General features: G+C 37.2%; 1 protein-coding gene across 1 annotated transcript; it reads right to left on the bottom strand.

The window, feature by feature from the left end:
- Window positions 1-7997: 7997 nt before the first annotated feature.
- On the bottom strand, window positions 7998-9790 carry LOC129940358 (odorant receptor 67d-like). The gene is made up of 5 exons (XM_056048668.1): window positions 9361-9790; window positions 8778-9292; window positions 8522-8711; window positions 8243-8398; window positions 7998-8180 (listed from the first exon to the last, which is right to left on the bottom strand). Exons 1-5 carry the CDS (start codon window positions 9589-9591, stop codon window positions 8121-8123), a joined length of 1152 nt encoding a protein of 383 aa, XP_055904643.1. The 5' UTR covers window positions 9592-9790; the 3' UTR covers window positions 7998-8120.
- Window positions 9791-27307: the final 17517 nt, after the last annotated feature.

Raw genomic sequence — 27307 nt, 5'->3', positions numbered from 1 at the left:
GAGGGTTAGTGTTAAGATGAATATCACTCAGGAGTGCCGGGGAATCAATAATGCCCATTAACAATTGGTTAGCAAATAATATATCAACGTTTTTGCGTCTAATATATAAGGGTTGCAAACCTATCAGTTTTAATCGATTGGCATAAGGAGGCAAGTTCGATGTATCATCCCCGGGAAGGCCAGGTTAGGCAAATCGAACGAAACGTCTTTGAACATTTTCAATTTTGCGTGAGTTGTTTTCATAAAACCGAGACCAAACTTTTCAGTCATATTCAAGATGTGGACGGACTAGGGCAATATAAAGTCTTTAAGTTACATAGCGGTTGGAAAATTCTTTTGACCATCTCTTAATAAAACCGAGAGAGCTATTAGCTTAATTAATAATTTGGTCAAAATGGGAGTGGAAATTCAACTGTTTGTCACACATTTACACCTAGATCTCTAATATAGGCTTTCAAAAAGTTTTGTAATGCATGAAAGTCTCGCAATAGGTGTATAGTTGTTTATTTGATATAAACGGTGATTTTTAAGAGCTTGAAAACTTAAAAAAAAAAAAACGCATAAAATTTGCAAAATCTCATCGATTCTTTATTTATATTTTATTTATTCTTTAAACGTTAGATTGGTCTATGACATTTGCTTTTTGAAGATAATTTCATTTAAATGTTGACCGCGGCTGCGTCTTAGGTGGTCCATTCGGAAAGTCCAATTTTGGGTAACTTTTTCGAGCATTTCGGCCGGAATAGCCCGAATTTCTTCGGAAATGTTGTCTTCCAAAGCTGGAATAGTTGCTGGCTTATTTGTGTAGACTTCAGACTTGACGTAGCCCCACAAAAAATAGTCTAAAGGCGTCAAATCGCATGATCTTGGTGGCCAACTTACCGGTCCATTCCTTGAGATGAATTGTTCTCCCGAAGTTTCCCTCAAAATGGCCATAGAATTGTGAGCTGTGTGGCATGTAGCGCCATCTTGTTGAAACCACATGTCAACCAAGTTCAGTTCTTCCATTTTTGGCAACAAAAAGTTTGTTAGCATTGAACGATAGCGATCGCCATTCACCGTAACGTTGCGTCCAACAGCATCTTCGAAAAAATACGGTCCAATGATTCCACCAGCGTACAAACCACACCAAACAGTGCATTTTTCGGAATGCATGGGCAGTTCTTGAACGGCTTCTGGTTGCACTTCACTCCAAATGCGGCAATTTTTGCTTATTTACGTAGCCATTCAACCAGAAATGAGCCTCATCGCTGAACAAAATTTGTCGATAAAAACGCGGATTTTCTGCCAACTTTTCTAGGGCCCATTCACTAAAAATTCGACGTTGTACACGAGCTGTATTTTATACGGTTTTACACCAAGATCTTTGCGTAAAATCTTCCATGTGGTCGAATAACACAAACCCAATTGCTGCGAACGGCGACGAATCGACATTTCACGGTCTTCAGCAACACTCTCAGAAACAGACGCAATATTCTCTTCTGTACGCACTGTACGCATTCGTGTGGTTGGTTTAATGTCCAATAAAGTAAACTGAGTGCGAAACTTGGTCACAATCGCATTAATTGTTTGCTCACTTGGTCGATTATGTAGACCATAAATCGGACGTAAAGCGCGAAACACATTTCGAACCGAACACTGATTTTGGTAATAAAATTCAATGATTTGCAAGCGTTGCTCGTTAGTAAGTCTATTCACGATGAAATGTCAAAGCATACTGAGCATCTTTCTCTTTGACACCATGTCTAAAATCCCGCGCGATCTGTCAAATACTAATGCATGAAAATCCTAACCTCAAAAAAATCACCCTTTATATGAGGAAACACACCTTGGAAAAGAGAGAGTTCATATTTTTAGAACAACTGATAGACAACTTGCTCTATTGATAAAGCCAACTTATTTGCAAGGCAGTTCGCCAAAAATTCCAGTTTACCAGATAGTGTCATGACTCCCCCAGTTCTTGGACGCGTAAATGATTCTATGGGACCAATCTTTTTTCTTACTCGAACTGTGGCGAGAGTTTTTTAAAAACCTCAACATTCATAAATCCGCTAGCCTAGATGGAATCTCCGCTATTATTCTGAAGAGGTGCTTAAACTAAAACCCATTGTGCATGGGGACTAGCAGATTTTGATTCTGAAGACCGCGGATCAAGTCTTGTCCTCTTGGCTTTATGCTCATGAGCGGCAACCAAATGCGAGCCTTCGGTTGTCTCGGGAAGTACTTAGCTGGGATAAGCTTGAGCTTCAAGCCCTCCCAGTCATTGCTAACCTTAGCAATGCTTTCACTAAGGAAATCCATAGAAAAACTGTCCGCACACTTAATTACCCTTTGCCCCCTGAGCATCTTGCCAGAGTCAAAACTAGGGTAGGGGCCCTCACTGTTTGTTATAGTGTATAAAAACACCATCTCAGAGAGCTTGCCCTCGATAAAGTTCCACACGTTGCTGTTTGTGGAGAGCTCATCCACAACTTCTATGTGGAGGTCATCCCTGACAACCTCACTAAGAGTACGCAATTGCGCTGCTCCAGAAGATGGTGCTTTCACTGGCTTTGTCCGGTCGTCAAGCTTGCTCTTTTTCTGAGACGTGTAGATCACTACCTGAGATCTGTTTCGCTTAGCAGCCTTTTCTCGGCTGGCCAAAAGATTGTTGTATTCATCAACAACCTTCTGGTAGTTTATTTTATCTTGGGCGTCTCTCTCATGAATCAGTCCGGTCTCTTTATTTTTGGCAATCTTGGCAAGAATGTGAGAGGCTGTTTTGAAGCGGTTCCTGAGAAGTTCGTCATGTCTATTTCGTCCATTTTGTTTAAGTTTCTTGTATGTTGGTTACACGAGTAGGTCGGAAAAAAGAGGTCAGCTCCGGCAGAGCCGATATACCGGGGTAAGGCAGAAGATAAGATGGACCCTGCCAATGCATCCGCCTTGATGCCTTGGCAGGGTCCGCAGAAGACCAGCGCCTCTTACCTTCTGAGGATTAGCGAGGAGAGTCTAGGGGCTCTCGAAAAGGCCGAATACAAACTCAGTTTTGGCTAAGGAATGCCAAAATTAAAATTCTGCAGAGTCGGGGAACAGACACCGACAAAGCTGATGACAACGTCGAGGTTGACGATGTTATAAGTGGACTCGAGATCCCCAGCAAGTTGCCGGGCCCAGCTCTGCAGCTAAAAATAATTTAAAAACACGATGAAGGTCATCCAGATTAATCTGAAGCACTCTAAGTGCGCTTCAGATAATCTAACAGTTTTCTTGTGGAGGAAAACTTCGACATTTGCGTTATCCAAGAACCGTGCATAAACGGCCTCAAGGGTGCGAAGCCTCCAAGACAACCAATACGACCTCTTTTATAAAACCGCAGATCAAGACCAAGATAATCCCAGAACTTGTATTTTAGCTAAGAAACATTTAAAAGGTTTTTTATGTCCAAATGTTAGCACTCCCGATCTGACAGTTGTCAGATTTGAAGATAAGAATACACAGGGTTGGCTGTTGGCCTGTTTTTACTCTGCCCATAATGCACCATCACTTCCGCAGCCAATCCCAATCTTCTTCTCCCTCAGATCATAGAAACGCTGATTAATTATCAGTTTAAGAAATATCTTGAGGAACGGAAGCTTCTTAATGACCGGCAATACGGCTTTCGTAGTAATAGGTCCACTGGTGATCTCATGGTTCATCTCACCGAACAGTGGAACAGATCCTTACATCGTTTTGGAGAAAGTAAGATTATTGCACTTGATATTTCAAAGGCATTTGATAAAAACAGGCATCTTGCTCTTTTATCGAAAATTAATGAAAATCTTGACATCCTCGGAATGTGCATCAGCAACCGCTAGATGTCTAGGTTTTTTGAGACGTTGCAAGAAATTTGTCTCTCCGTCTGATATGGCTACAATCTACAAAACCTATATACGTCCGAAACTTAAATATAACTCTCATCTCTGGGCTGGAGATCCAGTAACTTATTTAAACCTCTTGGATATTATTCGAAAAAGAGCTTTTAAAATGATTGGTAACATTAACATCATCAACTCGTTTTCATCACTCGAACATGGACGCAAGGTTTCTTGCATCACACTTTTTTACCGTTATTTTAACGGACTATGCTCTAGTGAAATAGCCAGTTGCATTCCTCCCCTTAAACAATTTAACCGTAATACCCGCGCTTCTAGGAATGCCCATCAGTTTACCCTTGAGCCCAACTTCGACAGTACTATGAAGTACAGAGATTCTTTTTTTAGCCGAACTACGCGAATGTGGAACGCCTTGCCATGCTCTATTTTTCCTTGTCATTGCAATGTTCAGAAATTTAAAACCAATGAACACCGACAACTCCTATCCAACCCTTCCCTCTTTTCCTAATTCTTACACTGTGTCTTTGGTATATTATAAAATAACTTTTAGTGTTTTCTAATTATAAAAAAAAGACGCCATCAGGACCAGGGCTAAAGTTTTCTTTGAGGCTTACGATTTTGGCAATAACCATTTCTTCAGTTATTGTAAAAGATGAAAGAGAGATTTGAGCGAAACCATCTAAGTAAATAAAGTAGTGAGGATCAGGATCATGGAGATGCTCAGTTTAAAATTTGCTAAAGTATTATATAAAGTTAGAGAAACTCCTTGAAGGTAGAAATACATCAGGATTTTCGTTTTAACATTTATAAACTTGAAAAATCCCCTTTCATCAGAAAAAAGGTTATTTTTCATTTGGTTAGGGTATTGGTTATAAAGGCATTCCCTTAATTTAGAGATAGAATTATAGGCGAGAAGATATTTATTGTGGTCGGTATCAGATTTGGACTGTAAAAAGATCTTCCAAAGTTTGTTACGTGTATTTCTTAGGCCACGGAGCTCTCTGTTGTACCACGGAGGGAGGGGGGGGGAAATGTTACATCTTTTTTTCGAGAGAATGGTACTGATTCTTCAATACAATATGGGATAATCAATTTCTAAAGGACTCTACTTTTGGGTGGAGGGAGCTTAAGTCAACGACGGATGAGTTACGAAGATTGTTGAGTTTGGAGAAATCAGCCCAACGAAAATCATAACAGTAATTCTCCAAACTATTTTTTTTTAAATTAAATTCGAAAGAAGAGATTAAGTGGAGGATGATAGCGATCGAATTTTGAGAGAAGGTAAAGGCTCGCGGAGACGACACATTTATGGCAATCAGATGGGAAGATGAGATCCAGGTGTCTTCCCATAAAGTTTGCTACTCCGTATATTTGAAAAATACCACATTCAGACAGACGATCAATGAATAGCGACTCAGATTCAGGGAAGATGTTAGTTGGAAAGAAAGATGATTGATCATCTGAGGTGGACCAATTGAGATTTGAATATTAAAGTCGCCAAGTACTATGATCAAAGCATTAAGTTGCAATTGTTTAAGCAGATAATCAATGGAATTAACAGCAGCTTGCTAAGCTTTTATTTGTTGGGCTGGTCGAATGTACTAACAAAGGACAAAAATATAGAACTTAGGGAGTGTTACCTTAACCTTTAGCTGATACACCTTCAAATTCGAAGTAGGAATATGGAGTAATGAACTACCAAAATTACTATGGATAGCTAAGAGCACACCACTGCCAAATGTATTACTCAAACATTTCACGAAATTCATTCGATAGATGAAATAGTTAGTTAAGAGTTCCGTTTTAAGGATATCGGGTGTGTTGGTTTCGGTAAGAGCAAAAATGTCGTAAGGAAGGTTCTGTCAGCTATTCAAGACGGCAGACGTTTTAGACCTTATCCCTCTTACATTTTGATGGCAAAGGCTATTCTTAGCCTAGGTTACATGGTATTTACGTTAGGAGCGATAGTATGCTTCATATCCGCACGTTAATTTTGGATATGAGATAATCGTTTGAAAAGAGGAAGGACGTTAAAGAGGTTAGGTCTCCTCTAACTTTATGAGTAGAAATTTCAAGACCATCATGAAATTACAAGAATATTTCCATAAGTGCATCATGTTTGGTAGGGAGGGCTTTTTGGAAGATCAAAACCTTTATGTTTGTATTTGTTTAACCTTTCGATTCGGATTCGGCATATAAACTGTAGGTCCCCTGCATTCCTGCAATTACGAGCACACAGGAATGGTTGAGAGTTGTAAGTCACTAGGCCCAGGTTCTCTACGGCCACCTTATTATTAGCTTCCCATAGGAAGTTATTGTATTGGGTCCGATTTGTCAAATTGAAAATTTTGACATTTCTCGACGTTTCAAGGTCCCAAGGTTTAAAAGATTTGTAGAAAGATGTATGTGCGTGCGTGTGTACCTACGTCCGTACGTTCGCGACGATTTTTTCGTCGTCCATAGCTCAAGAACCAGAAGAGATATCGATTTCAAATAAATTTTGTTATACAGATAATAAAGCAGAAAGATGAAGAAAGGGCTCTCGAGAAAATTGCGTTTGTGGTTTTTGTACCATAGTAGTTTGAAAAAAAAAGGTGAAAATTTTGGTTAACCCTAAATATCTTACGAACCAAAATCGCTAGAGACTTGAATTAAATTTTATATAATATATTATAACGTGATACCAAATAAGTATATTTTTTGATAAAAATCCACTTAACGGTTTTTTTATAAATCAAAAAAATTTGTCACCTCTAAAATTTTACGACTAAAATATGATTTCATCTCCAAAACAATTTTGTGCAACGCAGAATATTGTTTTTGACACCTGATAAAATTTTGAGAAAAATCAAATTGACAGTTTTTTTTATAAAAAATAAAAACTAAAAAAACATTACTCAAAGTTGATAAAAATTGAATATCGATTCAAATATCTTTTCAAAACTTTGAGATATTGGCTTTAGTTTACTTTTATCGAATTCACAGTTTTTTTACAAAAAATAAAAACCTTAAAAGAAATTATAAAAGTTGGTACAAAATTGATTTTCGATTCAAATATCTTTTCAAAAATTTGAAATATTGGCTTCAAACTAATTTTGTTTTATAAAAAATATTATTTTCGATATTCAGTTATTTTTATATAAAAATCCAATTGTCCGTTTTTTCATAAAAAAATAAAATCTACAAATTTGGTAAGAATTGATACGAGTACATATATACAAACTTTTAAACAAGAAAATCGACAGAAGGGATGGGAAGTCATCAGTGTGGGTCGCATCCCAGCCTCTTTTTATATTATTTAAAATTTTATATCATATTAAAAATATAATTTTGAAGAAATTGTATTGTGTTATGTTATGAAATAGTATACTAAGTTTTATTTAAAATGCAATAATTAAACAAAAAGCTTTTGATTGATGGCCTTTTTCGAAAAAATTTCACTATTTTATACATTTATTTTTCTGACTGTTCCTAAGCACCATCGGTTTGTTAGTGCTTCGCAACTATGATGTTTTAACGTGGTCTACCCGACGGCACAACCCTTAACCTGGAGGACCAGATCCTTAGTATAACTACAAGGACGGGGAGCCAGATAAACCGCTTCTTATAGGCATATGCACCGAATAAGTCTTAGAAGCCCTATATGATGTTCACTAAGTAGTTCAACCTTACTGGAACTGTAGACGCCACCGTTGGTTTCATTTCGGGAATTCTTCCGCTGCCGTATATGGACGAAAGGAGAGGTGCTTTAGTGGAAACACCTTTCCCCCTCTATCTAGGCTGATACCTGCAAAAACATAACACTGGGGTTGAATCCCAATCTCCAGTTGAGGTACTAGATACCCGATGCTCACCACGGGGAGGTGAGAGTAGGAGTTGATGTTCAGAGCTATGTTTTAAGAAAAACCTGTGGACGCTTGTGTTCTCTTGAATGCACATTTCTACCATTTGCTTCAAATACATTTTTTTAAAAAGCCAAAGAAAAATACAAATTTGAAAAGTTTATGGGACATTTTAAACTTTTGGTGGTGTTTCATTTTATTTTGTCCACTTAAAAAAAAAATTACTTTTAAACCGATTATAAAATCTTTTCATTAATTTTTTATTGTTTATTTTATGTATTATTTTATTAACTTAGTTATGCAAACTATTTAATTAATCAAGTTACAAAAAGCAGTTTCTCTTTTCACATTAACATAATTATACACTTCCTTTTCTTATGATCACAAAATGTTTTTTCCGCCGAAAATATTTCCATAGGTTTGCTTATTTGTCGTCGAAAAAGTTCAGAAGCATCATAAAAACACTGTACACAGTCTTCGTAACCTAGAAGAAATAAACTACATTATTGGATTCAGTGCATTTAAGTAGATATTGAAAGTAATAACCTGTAATCCTGTACTAACAGAAAGTTGAGCAACCCCACCGACGCTAATTTCTTTGGGTGATTGTGCTTTCATCAGCATGTAACGGATGCATTTTTGTTGCGGCACTTTCAAAATATACCAGTGAATATTATAAATTTCATCAATGATTCTATCATTCTAAAAATACATTCATTAAATACAAAAGAAGGTTATATAAAAAAAAGAAGTTAACACATAACTATGTAAGCTTTGATCCTTGGTGGTTGGCAATCACCTTAAAGATAAATCAAAACTACTTACAGCTAATTCGACTAGAGTTCCCATGCCACAATACAAATAGAGCATAGTGAAGGATATCAAAATGTAGGCGTACGCTCCAGGCCATTCCCCAATAAACATAATGGCCAGAGTCAGAACAATTGATACTGCTGATGTTGTGATTTGTGTAAAGTTTATCCAAAAGTACATAACATCAAGGTTTTCGATATATCTAAAATGAATTCGATTTCCTCAGATGTTTCGAGTGCAAAATTTTCATGTCCTTTTTGTTCGTTACCTTGAATAAGTTTGATGCCATTCAATGACTTCATTCAACTTATGCTGCACCTTCTCGTCTTTGCTATCGACAGCTAACTCACTAAGTTCCAGTCCCTTAAGCATAAAAATATCAACCAACATATTGGCCTGTCCAAAGAACACCATTAAAAACATATCCCCAGCGAAATTCCCAAATCCCCCAAAAACCAGGCAAACGGATTGCATTCCAATTGTCGCGAAATACCCCAATAATGTATTTGTGTCCAGATACGGGATGAAGAATTGCATGGGAAAAAACCGTTTTCCCGTGAAAATCCAAACCACAATCGGAACCGAAATAAGTGAAATCACCACAACAGCATACAATACGGCGACACTTTTGAGAACTGCACGAGTTCTCGAAATACATTTATCCAGGATGTTTAAATAGCTCTCGCCTTTGTTTTCATATTCCGAATAGACTTGTCGAAGAAACTTAGAAGCAAATCGAAAATAGTTCTTATAAATAATACCGCTGGTGAGTTTTGAAATTCCCTAAAAAAAAAAGAAAACATTTTTTGAAATTAAAAAAATAAACATATTTTTGTTGATAACTAAGAAACCTGCAAGACACTTCCAACCATACAAAAAGCCTCCAACACAACACTCCAATTTTCGGCTATTTTAAGATTAACCGTATAGGCCGAAAATATAAAATAAACCGTTATGCAAAATATCACCGCTCTTGTTATGTTGTTAATTTTATACTTTTCATTAATTATGTCACACCCACAAACAGCAGAGCAGAGCCTTACAACTCGAAGAACCTTTGCAAACTTTTCCGAAGGACGCATTCTAATACTCTTCTGTGATGGTCAATGGTCAATATTTTGCACAAGAAGTGTTATTTATATTGAAGAATGGAATGGACTTCAATCAATTTAACAGGCTACTTAACAATTCCAGTGGTAAGGAAGAATATTGTGAATAATTTAAAGTGTTTTCGCACAGAGAATGTTCGATTGATTGGAGCGAGGTCAGGATGTGTGGTAATCAAATAAGTTTAACACTGCTGCGGTCATGTCTTTAAGGAGTACGAAAGTTTAAGTTTATTTTTTAGTCTTACATTTGTTCTAGTTTATATAATCGCCAGACGTTATTTTGCTTTAAATGGAGGAAGTGCGATAAAAGAGCAATCTAAATTTGGATAATCAAACTTGGACAGAAAATAAAAAGAAAACTCAACATTGGAAAAAGAACTTCAGTACCGTTAAAATTTATCAGAACATTGTCAACTAGTAATGTTAATTTACCAAATATTTGTTAAATTTGTTTTTGAAAATCATTTATTTCTTATTATTTAAGTGCAAAATACATTGCAAATATTTTTGTTTCTTTCATTAAAAGTAACATATTGATCTTAGCTTTTTACATTTTTAGCAAATATTAAGAGTTTTTGTGACACATGTGGATGATTCTAACTACTCCCTTGATTTTTAGAAAAAGATTTTTGAAAAACATCCAAATAAAACTGCTAGTTTTGTTTTTGCCCACTTGTAAAATATTTCATATGTTAAGAAGAAGTTTTTTTGGAGTCAACTGAGTAGGAGCGTTTTCAAGTACTGGATAGTTTCAACCTACAATTTAAGTGTTTTAAGTGAAACTCAATTTTTTATTCAAAGTCTTGAGACTGTTGTTCCTCGAACGTGGTTCTCGGAACCACAATGAAAGAACTAACTTTTAATCTTTACAAAATAAAATGAACTTTATTTAATATATTAATTTATGGAGGAGTTATTCGTTGCACCAGCACAAGGTAGTTTCTTTTATGTCCTGCTCCTGTTCTACCGACTGGGATGAAAGATACGATAGAAATGGCCGAGAGAAAAGCGGAAATGCAAAATGTCTGCATTCTGTGTTTTTACATGGTTTACTTAGATTTGAGCTTTAGATTTTGATGGATGACATTGAGCTTTAGATTTCAATAGATAACATTGAGCTTTGAAATATGAAAGCTTATTTAAGGTGTGTGCGCATCCACTACATCACCCTTCTCCAATCGAGTTACCTTCTTCGAGTTCAAAAAATATATTTTATATCATGTTGTCTTATTGAACAATTTAGACACAGTGTGCTGGCTTAAGACGATCGATGGAAACCGACACACTCTTGTTTTTCATTTGTATTACGAAATGTTTTCTAAGGCGTCGTATGACGTTGTATGGTCCTTCGTATGGAGGCGTGAGGCCTGTTTTGATTTTGTCAACTCTGACAAAAACTTGTTTACACTCGTTTAAGTGTTTTGGAATGAAAATGTCTTGTTTTACTTGTCTGGTTTCTGTTGGGATGAGATTTTTCATCGCATTGCGGAGTTTTTCAATTATAACGTCTGGAGAGCTTTGCTTGTTGTTGTAATCAACAAAACTTTCACCAGGCAGTCTTAGATTTTGCCCATAAACCATCTCTGCTGCAGAAGAATTTAAGTATTCTTTGACTGCGCAGCGAATTCCTAATAGGATTATTGGGAGCTCTGAGCTCCAATTGATGGTGTTGCATCTGGCTTTTAATGAACATTTTAATTGTCTGTGGAATCGATCAACCATGCTTGTGGGTGATATGGCGTTGTGTGCATTTTGTGAATGCCTAACAGTCTAGATAGTTCACTAAAAAGCTTTGATTCCAATTTACTTCCCTGGTCCGTAGTGATTTTTAAAGGAGTACCAAAACGGGAGATGAAGTTTTCGACAAATGCTTTCGCTATGGTGTTAGCTGTTATATCCACAAGAGGGTAGGCTTCTGGCCAACGCGTAAATCTGTCGACGGCCGTCAGAATATATGAAAAACCGTTAGATTGAGGAAGAGGTCCTACCAAGTCTAAGTGAATGTGATCGAATCGACCAGTTGGCACTTGAAATCTACCATATTCTGATTTAGTGTGTCGCTGAACTTTTGATTTTTGACATCCTATGCACGATTTGGTGTTGATGTTTTTGTTCATACTTGGACAGAAATATCGTTCGGAAATTAGTTTTCGAGTTGCGCGAATACTTGGATGGGAAATCCCATGAAGAATATGGAAAACATTAAAGCGTAAATCAGATGGAACGAAAGGACGATTTTTGTTGGTTGAGGTTTAGCAGTAAATGTTCACGTTGGGAAATTTGAACTCTTTCAATGAGTTCTCATTACTAAGAAGTTGTTTTAATTCTTTGTCTGTGGATTGTAATTTTGCAATCGTTTATAAATCGATTTCGTGACTTTTCTTGGTGGCGATTTCTTAAATGCGAGAAAGGGCATCGGCGACGACATTGTCTTTGCCCTTAATGTGTTGGATATCAGAAGTAAATTGAGAAATGAAGTCAAGATGACGGGTTTGTCTTGGACTTCGTTCCGTTTTGCTTGTGAGTGCGTATGAAAGGGTTTATGGTCTGTGAAAACCGTGAAATCACGTCCTTCGACGAAGAATCGAAAGTGCTTGATTGCTAAATACACAGTTAATAATTCGCGATCGAAAGCTGAATATTTTTTTTCTGATGAAGTTTTTTAGAGAAAAACGCTAAAGGTTGCCATCATTGTGAAATCTGTTGTTGAAGAACTGCGCCAACAGCTATGTCGGATGCATCAGTGGTGATGCTAAAAATGCCGTCGTGGATAGGGCGAGCTAGAAGTGTGACTTTTGCAAGTGCATCTTTTGCGTTGTTAAAAACGGAGTTGAGGTTTTCGGGCCAAGAAAAAACTTTTTTTGGTTTCTTGTTTTTTGTGAGCAAAGCTAAATGGTTATGAAGAGGAGCGATTGTTTGAGCAAGTCGAGGAATGAAGCGATGATAATAGTTAATCATCCCTATGAAACATTGAATTTGCTTGACTGAGTTGGGAGTTTGGAAGTTTAAGATTGAAGACCAAATGGTGTTGTAATGGCTGTTTTATGAATGTCTTCTGGTGCAACTGGGATGAGATGATATGCTCTCACAATGTCAATTTTGCAACCATGAATGTTCATGGAAAAATCTTGGATATGGTGAATTGGATGACAATCCGGAACCGTGGCAGCGTTAAGTCGGCGGTAATCACCACAAGTTCTCCAATCTTGGTTGTTTTTCTTTTTTACCATGTGAAGAGGTGAGCATGTGCTTGAAGATGAAGGCTGACAAATTCCCAGTTGCATCATATGTTTGAATTCTGTTTTTGCTGCTTTGTGTCTAGAGGCGTCAAGCCTTCTGGGCCTTGAAACTGGGAGCTGGCCTTTTGTGATAATATGATGAACAATTGTGTGTTTTATTGGCGCAAAATAATTGGGTTCTTCTGTTAAACTCGGAAATTTTTGTATTATGTCATTATATTCATTTGTAACTTGAAAATGTTTAGGGGTTGGATCGTCAGATCTTATAGCTGTTGCGTTAGTATGGAGCTTTGTGAGGGGATCAATTAATATTTTGTTTTTCGTGTCTACTAATAGATTGAACTTGGCTAGAAAATCGGCTCCTAATATTGGTCTGTTTACTGAGGCTAGTATGAAAGAGTGAACAAAATTTCGCCTTAGGCCAATTTTGAGATTTAATAATTTGGAACCGAATGTTGGAATCGAAGTTCCATTAGCAGCTGAGAGTAGAAACAAAGGATTTTGAGGTGTTGATCCCCTTTTGCTATGAGGAAGAACTGACAGATCCGCCAAATTCGCCAAGATTCGTGCAAATAAAACAAAATCTGAAGTGAAAAGATCTGAAAGGGCAGCTTGAAGTAGAGAAATTTAAAGGTGTACTTACGATTCTTATGATTTTGGGGCCAAAAAAAATTAAAAAGAGGCTGGGATTCTGCACTGATAACCTCCCATCCCGTCAGTCTATTTGTATTGCTTAAAAGTTAGTGGTTTTTCGTGTTGAGTTTAAAAAGTTGTTAGTTGAATTATTCTTACAAATTCTAAAATTACCAACAATATTTTTCATATAAAGAAATGAATGAGTTTTAAAATTTAATTTTGTTAAATAGATTTTTAGTCGAAAACAAATTTTTACCAATTTTAGAAGCATTTCTTAAATTTTTATAAATTGGAGGAATGAAATTAGTTTGAGATTTATAAAGAACCGAATCAATTTTTACCAAATTTGATTTTTTTTTTTGTAGATTTTTTTTTATGAAAAAACGGACTGTTAGATTTTTATAAAAAAAAATACTTAATATCGAAAGCAATATTTTCTGTAAAATAAAAAGAGTTGGCAGACAATATTTAAAATTTTTTTTTGAGTCGTCAAAAAACGTTTACCAAGTTTTAGTATTGTTTTATTGTTAGGTTTTTATTTTTTGTAAGAAAACTACCAATTCGATTTACCTCAAAGTTGTACTTAGTGTTGGCAATAACATTTCTTATAAGCTTAAATGGCACGAGTACGATAACTTTGGCGCCGAGATATAATAACGGTTTTTGGTAGAGGGGCTTAATACAAGCATTTTTTACTATGGGAGGGGGGGGTCTATCTCCCCCCGTTTAGGCGGTAGGGGCAATTTAAAAAAACATGTACTTTAAATGGAAAAAAAATAATTTAAAAATAACGGTAATACTTACAATTAAGTATTATACCTTTTTTTAAAGCCAACACTTGTGTCTAGTAGTTTGTTTTTAAATCAAGTCAAAACTATGCATAGTTTGCGAAAAACACTGTTTTAAACTCAAAATTTGGTCAAAAAAAAAGTTAAAAATATGGTTTAGAGTGTAATATTTCAAAACTTTTAGATTATCTACAATTTTTTTTTTAGAATACATTGCCCTTATTTATTTTTGATCGAAAACTGAAAACTAGATGATTTTATGTCTTTTAGTTTTTGAGAAAATTGAAAATAACCACAACTACTATTTTAATTTAATTCTTTTTTTTTGCTTCAAAAATCTTATTTTGATAGTAACAATGGTAGGTGCAAGTTTGGTTGTATGCAACAGTGGGATCCGTAAGGATCCCACTGTTGCAACCCCCCTGCTTGGGCTCACTATAGGATTTGGGGTGGGTGCAAGTTGGAGTGCGTGCAAAGTGAGGAGGGAGCAAGGTTCGGTGAGTGCAAGATGAGGTGCATTCAAAGTTTCAAAGTATTTATATTTATAGTATATTTTTCAAAGTAGGTATATACGAAATTTCTAATGCAAACAGTAAGATGCCTAATAATATTTCAAAACTGCAACCCCCCTGCTTGGGCTCACTATAGGATTTGGGGTGGGTGCGAGTTAGGGTGGGTGCAAGGTGGAGAGGGTGAAAGGTTCGGTGAGTGCATGCAAAATTTCATATGCATCTAAATAAACTGGATATAAAAAAAGTAATTTAATTGAAATATTTTGTTTTGGTAATTTTCAATTTTCTCAAAAACTAGAAGACATAGAAACATCTAAATAAGGGCAATGTATTCTAAAAAAAAAAATTGTAGATAATCTAAAAGTTTCGAAATATTACACTCTAAACCATATTTTTAACTTTTTTTTTGACCAAATTTTGAGTTTAAAACAGTGTTTTTCGCAAACTATGCATAGTTTTGACTTGATTTAAAAACAAGCTACTAGACACAAGTGTTGGCTTTAAAAAAAGGTATAATACTTAATTGTAAGTATTACCGTTATTTTTTAATTATTTTTTTTCCATTTAAAGTACATGTTTTTTTAAATTGCCCCTACCGCCTAAACGGGGGGAGATACACCCCCCCCCCTCCCATAGTAAAAAATGCTTGTATTAAGCCCCTCTACCAAAAACCGTTATTATATCTCGGCGCCAAAGTTATCGTACTCTCCCCGCTTAAATAAGCTAGAAGTCATTATCTCAAAGCTTTGATAAATATTTGAGTCAAAATCTATTTTTAAGAACTTTTATAGTTTTTATTTTTCGTAAGTAAACTGTCAATTTGATTTTTCTCAATATTTTTCAGAAGGTTGACAACTTTCTACTCAAATTGCTTTTGAAAAATTAAAAATGTTGCCTTCAATTTTTTTATTTCACAGAAAATATTGTTTTCGATATTTGGTTGTTTTTTTATAAAAATCCAACAGTCCGCTTTTTCATAATAAAATAAAATCATCGAAAAACAATAGAAGATATACTTCAAATTAATTTCATTCATCCAATTTGTATTTGTTTATATAAGAAATAAAAACTTTTAAGAAATGTTGCTTAAATTGGTAAAGATTAGTTACCGACTAAAAATCTCATTAACAAAGATAGATTTTGAAATCAAACAGTTTTCAGTGAACCTTTGTTGGGGAAGGTTGCCCCTGTGTTGTGCGTCTCTGTTCTGTCTGTGCTCGTTCTTTTTTAGTTTTATTGTTCGTAATCGTGTCGTGGAGCAGTTTTTTTTTTTTTTTATCATCACCTAAATTTAATTACAATTAAACATATTCACAAACAGTTCTTTAATCAAACAAAAATAACAATAATTTACCATAACATAAATAAACACAACTTAATATTAGTGGTTCAAAAAAAAAACAACAAAAAACAATAGTGCAACCCTCAAATAAAATAACAAAAAAATCACGCCACTCAAAAAACAACAAAAACACACCAAAAACAAAAAATGATAAGCCACTCAACACAGCACTTCACAGTGAGTACCATCCCATCCTTACTTTCCCCTTCTTCCACAGTTGCACAGCCTAGTTTATGTATCAATTACAATTGGAATTGGTGCATTTGCTAATCTGTGTCTCAGCAGATTATTTGAATTGAATTTACTGTTTTGCATCACAGGGTCGGATCGGTTCTCGTCACTGCTAAGGCATAACACTAGCAGTGAAGGGTATTGATAATTATTCTGTGTTTCAATTCAGGGAATTTTATTTTTCATCTCTATCTGTATTGGTTTTAGACATTTTTTTATTTTGCAATGACTGGACAATTCAGAGTAGATTATTGTAATATTCGTGGGCTAAGGGCAAATTTTTTGTTAGCATACCGCCATACTGTTTCATACAGGCCAGCTGTTTTGGCACTAAGTGAAACCCAAGTAAGTGAGGATTCCGATCCTGCTGAATTTTTTATGCATGGGTATAGCTTGGTGCCTTTATTCTTTTCCCACCATGGCCTCGCCATATACATTAGGAATGATGTTGCTTATCAGCTCTTACCACAATATGGTCTTTGCACCAATTCCTTTTTTAATTATATGTGGTTTAAATTCTCCGTGAATAAGCAAATCATTCACTACTGCTTCCTTTATCGAAGCCCAAATTTAGACAGAGTATCAACTTCTCGTGAATTTGATGCTTTGTCTGATTCCATCCAAAGAATTGTTTCGTCCTATCCTCGCACTGAAATCGTTGTTACGGGCGATTTCAATGTACACAATTCTTCATGGCTTCAACATTCAGGCCAGACAACACCCGATGGAGTGTGTGCAGAAATCTTCGCTGAGTTGAACCACCTAACTCAGCTTGTCAACGAGCCCACCCGAATATCGGACGTTGAAGGTCGAGCAGAAAACACTCTTGACTTGTTTCTTACCTCTGACCCTGATAAGTACACTGTTAGTGTTCTATCTCCTCTAGGCACATCTGACCATTGTGTTATATCAGCAAATTTCTCGTGTCAAAACTGTTCAGTTAAAGAAAGAGCTCCTAAGAGAACCGTTTGGCAATACGAGAAAGCCAACTGGGACGGCCTCAATAATTACTTCAGGATCTTTAACTGGTCACTATGCTTCCTCGATAGTGACGTTGACGCCAGCGCTGATATGATCACAAGTTTAATTCTCCTGGGAATGAGAACTTTTATACCAAACAGGGTTAAAAGTATCAGACCCAAGGTAAACGCTTGGTTTGATGCGAGCTGTAAAGAGGTTATTAGGGCCAAAGAGGTTAGTTTCCGTTGCTATAAAGCCAACCGTACTGAGGAAAGCCGGAAAAAGTTCAAACAAGCCAGGAAGGCCTGCAACGCCCATATTCGACGGACCAAATTTTTACATGACCAAAATTTACGGCAAAAAATACTGCAATGTCCCAAAGGCAGTAAAAATTTTTGGTCATTTGTAAAAAACATGAGGAATTCTTCCTCTTCTTCGGTTCCTACGCTCGTTGTAAATGACACTCCTTTTGTTAGCTCTTTAGAGAAAGCTAATCTCTTTGCTAGGCAGTTCGCCGCCAATTCTACGCTGCCAGTGAGTGTTATGACTCCACCTGTACTAGAGCGAGTTAGTGATTCTATGGGACCAATCTTTTTTCGCACTCGTACTGTGGCGAGAGTCCTAAGAGATCTAAACACACATAAATCCGCTGGTCCGGATGGTATCCCCGCTATTGTTCTGAAGAGGTGTTCTTCAACGCTGGCAAAACCACTGCGTAAGCTTTTTCATCTGTCCTACTCCTCTGGTCTCGTTCCGAGCGGATGGAAAACGGCATTTGTCCAGCCTATTCCCAAAAAAGGCGAATCTTCCTCACCCTCTAACTACCGACCGATTGCACTTACGTCCCTTCTTTCCAAGGTCATGGAAACGCTGATTAATTATCAGCTCAAGAAATATCTTGAAAATCGAAAGCTTCTTAATGACCGGCAATACGGCTTTCGTAGCAATAGGTCCACTGGTGATCTCATGGTTCATCTCACCGAACAGTGGAGCAAATCTTTACATCGTTTTGGAGAAAGTAAGATTATTGCACTTGATATTTCAAAAGCATTTGATAGGGTTTGGCATCAGGCTCTGTTATCGAAAATGCGTGCATTCGGTTTTCATGAATCCCTGCTTCATTGGATTAGTAATTACCTTTCGGATCGTTCAATACAAGTAGTATTGGATGGATTCAAGTCTGAAAACTATAAAATAAATGCTGGTGTGCCCCAGGGCTCTGTTTTATCTCCAACACTCTTTCTCATTTTTATTAATGATCTTCTGTCTGTAACATCTAATCCAATACATTGTTTCGCTGACGATAGTACTCTTAGCTTTTCATATTCGTTTTCAGACTCACATCCCTTTTCTTCGGATGTGGAACTGCAACGACAAAATATGATAAGGTCATTAAATTCCGATCTAAACAGCATTGTTCAATGGGGATTAAAAAACCGCGTGGAATTTAATGCTTCGAAAACGCAATGCTGTCTTGTATCGTTAAAGCGAGATATACCCCCATTGCCATTATCCATGGATGGCACTTGCATCAATGAGACTGAACACCTCGATATTCTCGGTATGTGTGTCACCAACCACCTCTTATGGAATGATCACATACGCGATGTCGCCAAAAATGCCGCAAGGTGTTTGGGTTTTCTTAGGCGATGCAAGAAATATTTCACCCCTTCTGATCTGGCTGTTATCTACAAGACTTACATACGTCCAAAGCTTGAGTATAACTCCCATCTCTGGGCTGGTGCTCCTGCAACTTACTTAAGCCTCTTGGATAGTATTGAAGGTAGAGCATTTAAATTGATAGATGATAATATCATCATAAGTTCATTTACTTCGCTTGAACATCGTCGTAAGGTCTCTTGTCTGACCCTTTTTTACCGTTATTTTAACGGCTTATGCTCTAGTGAAATAGCCAGCTGCATTCCTCCCCTTAAACAGTTCAACCGTAATACTCGCGCTTCTAGGAATGCTCATCAGTATACCCTCGAGCCCAACTTCGGTCGTACTGTCAAATACAGAGATTCGTTCTTTAGCCGTACTACGCGAATGTGGAATGCCTTACCACACTCTGTCTTTCCTAGTCATTGCAATATTCAGGAATTCAAAACCAATGTGCACCGACATCTCCTTTTAAACCTTCTCTCCTCTTCCTAGTGCTCACACTGTGCATCTGCATAATAAGGGTAGTAATATCCCCTTGAGTGTGTGTTTATTATAAAAAAAAAAAAAAAAAAAAAAAAATTTCATCATATGAAATATTGACATTAATTTTTTCATCTTTAAGAATAATTCAACTCATAATTTTTTTAACAAAACACGAAAACCTACAAACTTTTAAGCAAGACAAATCGACAGACGCGATGGGAAGTTATCAGTGTGAGTCGAATCCTAGCCTCTTTTTTTAAAATAAGCGCACACTCAATAATTGGATATTAGTATTATGTAAAGACACAGTGTGAGCACTAGGAAAGGGAGAAAGAAAGAGTTGTTGCACATTGGTTTTGAATTCCTGAGTATTGCAATGGCTGGGAAAAACAGATTGTGGCAAGGCATTCCACATTCGCGTAGTACGGCTAAAGAACGAATCTCTGTACTTGACAGTTCGACCGAAGTTGGGCTCGAGGGTATACTGGCAAGCATTCCTAGAAAGCCTAGTATTAAGGTTGAATTGTTTAAGGGAAGGAATGCAGCTGGCTATTTTCTTGAACATAAACCGTAAAAAAAGCGGTAACAAAATGTGAGACAAGAAACTTTACGACGATGTTCAAGCCACGTAAATGATCCTATGATGGTCCTATCACCAATCAATAGGCTCAAGTAAGTTGCAGGAGCACAAGCCCAGATATGAGACATATACAAGCGTTGGATGTATATAACTTTTGCAGATAACAGAAGGGGAGAAAAACTTCTTGCAGCACCTTAAAAAAACCCAAACATCTTGCGGCATTTTTAGTAACATCGCGTAAGTGATTATTCCAGAAGAGGTGATTAATGATACAAATACCGAGAATATTGATATGTTCAGTTTCCTCGCTGTGATTGCCGTCCATGGATAATGCAAGGGGGTATATCTCACTTTTACGATACAAGACGGCATTGGGTTTTCGAAGCATTAAACTGCGGTTTTTTATTCCCCGCTCTGCAATGCTGTTAAGGTCGCAATTTAATGAGCTTATAATATTTTGTCCTTGCAGTTCCAAATCCGAAGAAGAGGGATGAGATTTTGTAAACGAATATGAAAAACTAAGAGTACTTCCGTCAGCGAAACAATGTATTGGATTAGAAGATGCAGACAAGAGATCTTTAATAAAAGTAAGAAATAGTGTTGGAGATAGAACAGAGCCTTGGGGAACGCCAGCATTTATTTTGTGGTTTTCAGCCTTGAACCCATCCAATACTACTTGTATTGAACGATCCGAAAGGTAATTAATATCCAATGAAGGAGATATTCATAAATACCGATAAGATAAGAGAGCCTGATCCCAAACCATCTATCAAATACTTTCTTAAGGCGGCGCTATAGTCCGGGGCGAACCTGAGCCTCAAACAATATGCGTCCCCAGCAAGCTCGGTCCCTAGATAGCTGTCTCTAGATTCGCACGCTTAGTTGGTTGAGGGCTTCACCCACCTGCGTATGCCACCTCAGTACCGGTTTTTTTTTTACTGCGCCGCCGTCTCTCGGGATTGGATTCGAACAACTTCCAGGGTGGAGCGTTGATGTCCTTTTGCTCTACAAGACATAGCCATCTAAGCCGTTTAATTCTGTAAACTAGGTCAGTGTCGCTGTACAGCCGTACAGTTCGTCGTTATATCTTCTCCACTATTCTCCATCTATGTATACGGGACCAAAACTCACCCGAAGAATTTTTCTCTTGAAGCATCCTAAGACGTTTTCGTCTTTCTTTGACAAGTCCTCAGTGCCATAAATGAGAATCGTGATGTTGAGTGTCTTAAAGATGGTGATTTTAGATGCTCTAGAGAGAACTTAACTTTTAAATTGCCTTCTAAGTCCAAAAAAGCAGTTTTTTCAAGAGCTATTCTTCGTTTTATTTCAGCGCTGGTGTCGTTGTCTGTGTTTATAGCGGTGCCTAGCTAGACAAAGTACTCCACTACCTCAAAGATATAGCTGTCCGTGGTGACGTTTTGTCCAAGACGTCGTTGTTCAATGTAATTTTTTGGTGATAGCATATACTTAGTCTTGCTCTCATTGGCCACTGAACCCATCTTCTTCACTTTCGTCGCAATGCTCAAAAACTCTCCACTGTTATCACGCTTTGATCTTCCAATTATGTCAATATCATCTGCGTATCCGAGTAATTGGATGGACCTTTGGAAGATCGTGCCTCTAGAGTTATTTGTGGAGTTATGCACAGTTCCTTCAAGAATGATATTGAAGAAGTCGCATCACAGTGCATCGCCTTGTCTAAAACCTTTCTTGACATCAAATGCATCGGTGCGACCCTGATAAAGCTGCGTGCATTTTCCATCGTCTTTCTACACAACCGGATAAGTTTGACAGGGATGCCAAAAATAGACATTGCTCTGTAGAGCATTTCCCTATAGATGCTGTAATACGCGGCTTTAAAATCGATACAGAGATGGTGGGTATCGATTTGAAGCTCCTGGGTTTTTTCCAAGATCTGCTGTAGTGTGAATATTTGGTCGATATGGACTTTCCTGGTCTGAAGCCACACTGATTAGAACCTATCAGGTTGTTGACAAACCGTTTCAGACGTTCACATATTACGGCAGAGAGGATCTTGTATGCAATGTTAAGGAAACTGATGTCTCTGTAGTTGGCGCAATTCAGAGGGTCCCCTATTTTATGTATCGATGCTGAGATTCCACTCATCAGGCATCTAACCATATTTTGCAGATGAAATGGTGCATGCTTCCTACCAAGTCAACGTGTGGTGCTTTAAATAGTTCGGCAGCGTTGCCGTCAGCTCCAGCAGCTTTGTTTGACTTTAGTTTGGATATAGCTATCTTCACTTCGTCGATGTCGGGTAGGTGAAATTGTTGATCTGCGTCGCCGAGGTTGAGTGGTTCTAACTCCCTTACAGCGGAATTAGGTTTGTCATCGTCGTTATACAATTTGAAGAAGTGGTCTTTCCATATTCTCAACTATCAAATGCTTTTGAAATATTAAGTGCAATAATCTTGAATTTGCTCCACTATTCTGAGAGATGAACCATGAGAAGCACTATTCTTCCTTTTGCTGCGTAATTAAGAAGCTTTCGGATTTCGAGATATTTCTTAAGCTGCCAATTATTCAGCGTTTCCATGACTTTGAAAAGAAGGGACATAAGTTCAATCGGTCGATTATTAGAGGGTGAATAATATTCGCCTTTTTCGGGATAGGCTGGACAAATGACAATTTCCATCTGCTCGGAAGAGACCTAAGTAGTAGGACAGATGAAAAACACTTAGGGCGACATAAGGGCAGACAATATTTATTCTATTTTCTACATACAAATATTTAAAGAACCATCGAAAAAAAGCTTATTCAGTTGTTCCCAAAAACATTAATTGCAAAATTTTGAAAAAATTAAAAAATACACATTGAACAAAAGCAAACACCCTCATGATTTATAAGTTGAGAAGTCAAATTATAGTTTATTTGCACCCCATTCCTTGAAACATTCATAACATGTACACCAAAACAAGAAAACACCCTTTCAATTAGCCCCAATACCATTAAAGGCCTTTTCTTTTTCTCTCAGAATAAAGCTTGCAATTCAGTTCAAAGCACTTGACATTTTGCCCCCAACTCTCTAAATAGATTAACCCTTTATTTTATTGTTTGACCTATGAGCGTGTGTGTTGAATTTTACCCTTTCTATAAGTTCATTAACATTACAAGAATAATCACCCTCTGCGATTTCATAAGAATCCCCATTTTTCTAACTAGTTTATCAAAGGATTTTTTAAATGGAATTAAGAAAAATATCACGCACGCAAGTCAGGAACAAACATATGCAATTCCCAATGAAACATAACTCAGGGGTTGTTAATACATTAGCAGAAATATAAATAGCTTTGCGAGAAGTTTAAACAAATAAAAATTGCAATAACCTTCAATCGGTCAACTAAAGCCAAAGCTATTCCACCATTAAGTTTCTTTAAATTTCTCAAGTTACTTTCATTTCAAAAATACAATGAAATCACTTTCGAAAGCCTTGCAATCAGAAATTGTCAATTGTTTGAAACAGGGAAAAACTACTCGTTTTTTGGCTCATAAATATAACGTTAGCCAAACGTCTGTAGTAAGATTGAGGAGAAAATATTGTCAAAGTGTAGGAAAACATCCCGGAGGTCGACCCCGAAGTCTCTCTCTCCAAGATGAACGATCTTTGGTAAGGTATGTGATGTCCCAAAGTGTTTCCTCCGCCACCGAAGCAGCCAAAGAACTTGAAAGAGCAACAGGAAAACGAGTCAGCAGATGGACAGCACGTCGAGCTCTTCAACATCTCCAACTTCAAGCTATCGAAAGAAAAAAGAAACCTGCATTATCTAGGAAAAATGTCAAAGCAAGATTGGCATTTGTGAGGAAATATGCAGATTGGAGTGATGACGATTGGAGAAATGTGATTTGGTCCGACGAAACCAAGATTAACCGATACTGTACCGATGGCAGATCATGGGCCTGGAAACGCCAGGGTGAGACCCTAAAACCCAGGCACGTGAAGCAAACTGTCAAAAATGGAGGAGGTTCAATTGTCCTCTGGGGTTGCATGAGTGCTTATGGCGTAGGAGAATTGCAGTTAGTCGATGGACCTATGGACCAATATATATACAAAAATATCCTTCAGCGTCATTTGAAGAAAACAATGGACACGCTTCCAGTGAATCAGGAGCGCATAGTATTTCAGCATGACCGGGATCCAAAGCATATGGCGATGAGAGTACAAAATTGGTTAAAGCAACAACCTTTTTCGGTATTAGAATGGCCAGCACAAAGTCCCGATTTGAACCCAATTGAAAATCTTTGGGCCTATTTGAAGTCAGCCCTTCACAACGAGTACAGTTCTCCAGCTTCTTCTTTACAGGTTCTCTGGGAGCGGGCAAAGGAACAATGGAATCGAATTCCTGTGAGTTATTGTGAAAAACTAGCAGAAAGCCTTCCACGACGAATGAAGGCAATTCGCTCGGCCAAGGGTCTTTGGACAAAGTACTAATTCTATGTTGTGTGTGAAAACTTATGAAGCTTAAATAAAATTATTTTCCTTGTGATTCCTTAATTTAATTTTACACATGGCACCGAGTTTTTGGCATTTGGCCATAAAAAATTAGGTATCAAAAATGCTATAAACATTTATCCCACCAAAGCTGTCAAAAAGTTTAAATATCCATAATTCAAAGTTTAAAATGGTTTACTTCCGAGACAATCTATACAACGCGATAAAGACGACCTGGCGCTGGTGGCGACAACGAGGCGCGGCGGCGGCGTACCTAACCGAGGCACTGTGGGGGCAACCTCTTGATAATTTTGTTAAAACTCTTTAATTTTATGTATGTGCTTTTGAGTTGTTGTTGTAGTTGGCTGACTGTTAATTTATATCCTTCGAGGGATGATTTAAATCCATGTGAATAGAACAGGACATGCTGCTTTGTATCTTGTGGCTGGGGGATGTGGGATAAAAATTTCCCGCATAATATACACGAAAACAACAAGGTTTGGCAGAGATCATTGTTCTACGCCACCAAAGCGCCACCATGCTTCCAAAAAAGAGACCAGAATATAATGTTGAAGGATGTAAACCATGCGGTGTTGCAGTTGGGGAATCATCCCAAGACCTACATATTATATCCATATCACTTCCCCGGCCCTGTTCCTCCGACGCCCGCCGTTGCCACCCCGTATCCTGAGTGAAGCATGGTCTCATAGCCATCGGCATAAAGTAATACATTATAATAATTTTGAAAGGAAATATCCTCGAACGTTTCTTTTTAAGCGAAAGCGATGAAAACTTAGGAAGGAAGGAAGACAGAGGAGAATTTTGGTAGGGCTTCAGGTCGAAATCGCTTCCTTTTAAACGTTTAACTCTTCTTTTTTAAACCAAGGACGTACACGTGAATACGAGGACGGACGTGGCTTGGTATGGTGGTCGTATCTTGTATACGTACGCTGCGCCCTACGGTAGCAGCGGCGTATAACACGTTAGAATCTTAGCATGTTATGGGAGTTCTAAAGAAGCGTTTTTTGTCGATTGACTCTTTTGTAAACCGAAAGACCAGTGGTGCGGTGCTGCGCGGTGAAGCGAAGCGAACGAACGATGGCAATGGCTATAATGTGATGGTAGGTATAATGTTATATGCCCCCAATCCAGATTTCCTTATGAACGAACCCTTAAAAAACCTGGACGGGCGGTAGCTCCAGTGCAGCGGCGGTGGCCGCCTTTTGTGTGCAATATTAATCGCACTATTGTTTGCTGCTCCGATGCCAAGGACTTGTTCGGTGGTTCAAGATGTTTTTATTTTAGATTCGTTTTTGTTTTTAATTCATTTTGCAGGTGCATTGTTACACGATGTTGTTCCGGTGCCAAGGGGATAAATACACCCTGCTGCTGCTTCTGTTTCAGCTCTGGTGCTGCTGATGGGGCGAAAATATATACGTATGATGGGCCCTGAGGAAAATCGGTTCGCGGGATCCATTGTTTTCCATAAAAGGGTTAAATTCTGTTCGAAATATGTATGAAGGTTCGTAGTTTTATATTGTGTAATATTAAATCACAAAATTTTATTAGCAATACACAGCACAGCTGTAAGGAGCACAATGTCAGGATTATTATTTAGACAAAAAGTTAAGAAGAAGAAGAAAAAACCTTTAAACTGACAAGTAGTCACGAAAGGATCTTTCGTTTGTGTTTAATTTTCCAATTTGTATGGATTAAAAAAAAGTTATATTTGACCATATTAAAGGATATTTTTAAACCAAATTTGTTTTTGTTGAAGACCAAAGGAGGTCGTCAAAGTGATTTTAAAATTAATGTGAAAGTTCTTTTAAAATTCAATGAAAAATGGATATTCAAAATAATTTCACATGAGCAAGGTTGTTGTGGCTTATATGAATAATTTTCTGATATTTTTTAGTGCATGGGAAATGGTAAACTTTTTAGCAAAATAATTTCATAAATTTGAAATCAGCTTAATTCTCTTAGAAGTATTTCCTAAGGGTATAGACTATGAGTTTGTGAAGCGGTGGAACAGATTTTGAAGAAAATAATAATTAAGTACACAAATCTGTTGAATATTTAATTCATAATATTTGAAACTTTGGATAACTATGTTAAATCCAAAATAATTTTTTCCTGAGAAGATGTCGATGATTATAAGATGACTTACCTTGGGCTTATTTCCATCGCTCCGATTTATCACTTTAAAAATGTTCACATTTCTCGGCGTTTCAACTTCTCTAGAATCTATATCAAGGGTTTTTGGATAGATTTCTTTGCGTACTTTTGTACGTTCGTCGTTCATATCTCAAGAACCAGTACAGATATGAGCTTTAAATAAACTTACTGATAATTGAATTAAAATATGCACACAAAAAAGAAGGTGGCATTTTAACAATCGTCGGTAGTCAACTTGAAATTTGTCCAAATTTTAGCCTTGACTACCAAACTTGACTATCGAGGATTGTTATATTCACTATACCCGGGGTCAAATTAGATTTCAGTTTTCAGAAGAAATTGTCATATTGACTACCGCTTTTACCGAATTGACTACCGCAGTTGTCATATTGACTACCACTTTAGTCAATATGACGACCGTAGTTTCAATTTCCTTCAAGTTTAGTTGTCATATTGACTACAAAACTGTTGTTATATTGACTAACAAATTGTAAACAAAATTCGGATCCCCGAAAATTGTTCTATTGACTATCGCGGTTATCGGCTGAAAATTGACTACCAAATAATCAATTTAACTACCAAAATAGTCAAAACGATGACTTGTTTTCGTTCTGTGCAGAAAGGATTT

Source organism: Eupeodes corollae, chromosome 1 (genome assembly GCF_945859685.1).
Source record: "Eupeodes corollae chromosome 1, idEupCoro1.1, whole genome shotgun sequence".
NCBI classification, from domain to species: domain Eukaryota; kingdom Metazoa; phylum Arthropoda; class Insecta; order Diptera; family Syrphidae; genus Eupeodes; species Eupeodes corollae.
Note: the sequence above shows the minus strand (reverse complement) of the source record. Positions and strands in the feature narration are given on the sequence as shown.

Coding starts and splice junctions, on each gene's coding strand:
- LOC129940358 (XM_056048668.1), bottom strand. CDS start 9,591: ATGCGTCCTTCGGAAAAGTTTGCAAAGGTTCTTCGAGTTGTAAGGCTC. Junction 9,293..9,360: donor TGGTTGGAAGTGTCTTGCAG/GTTTCTTAGTTA, acceptor TTTTTTTTTTAG/GGAATTTCAAAACTCACCAG. Junction 8,399..8,521: donor GAACTCTAGTCGAATTAGCT/GTAAGTAGTTTT, acceptor ATGTATTTTTAG/AATGATAGAATCATTGATGA.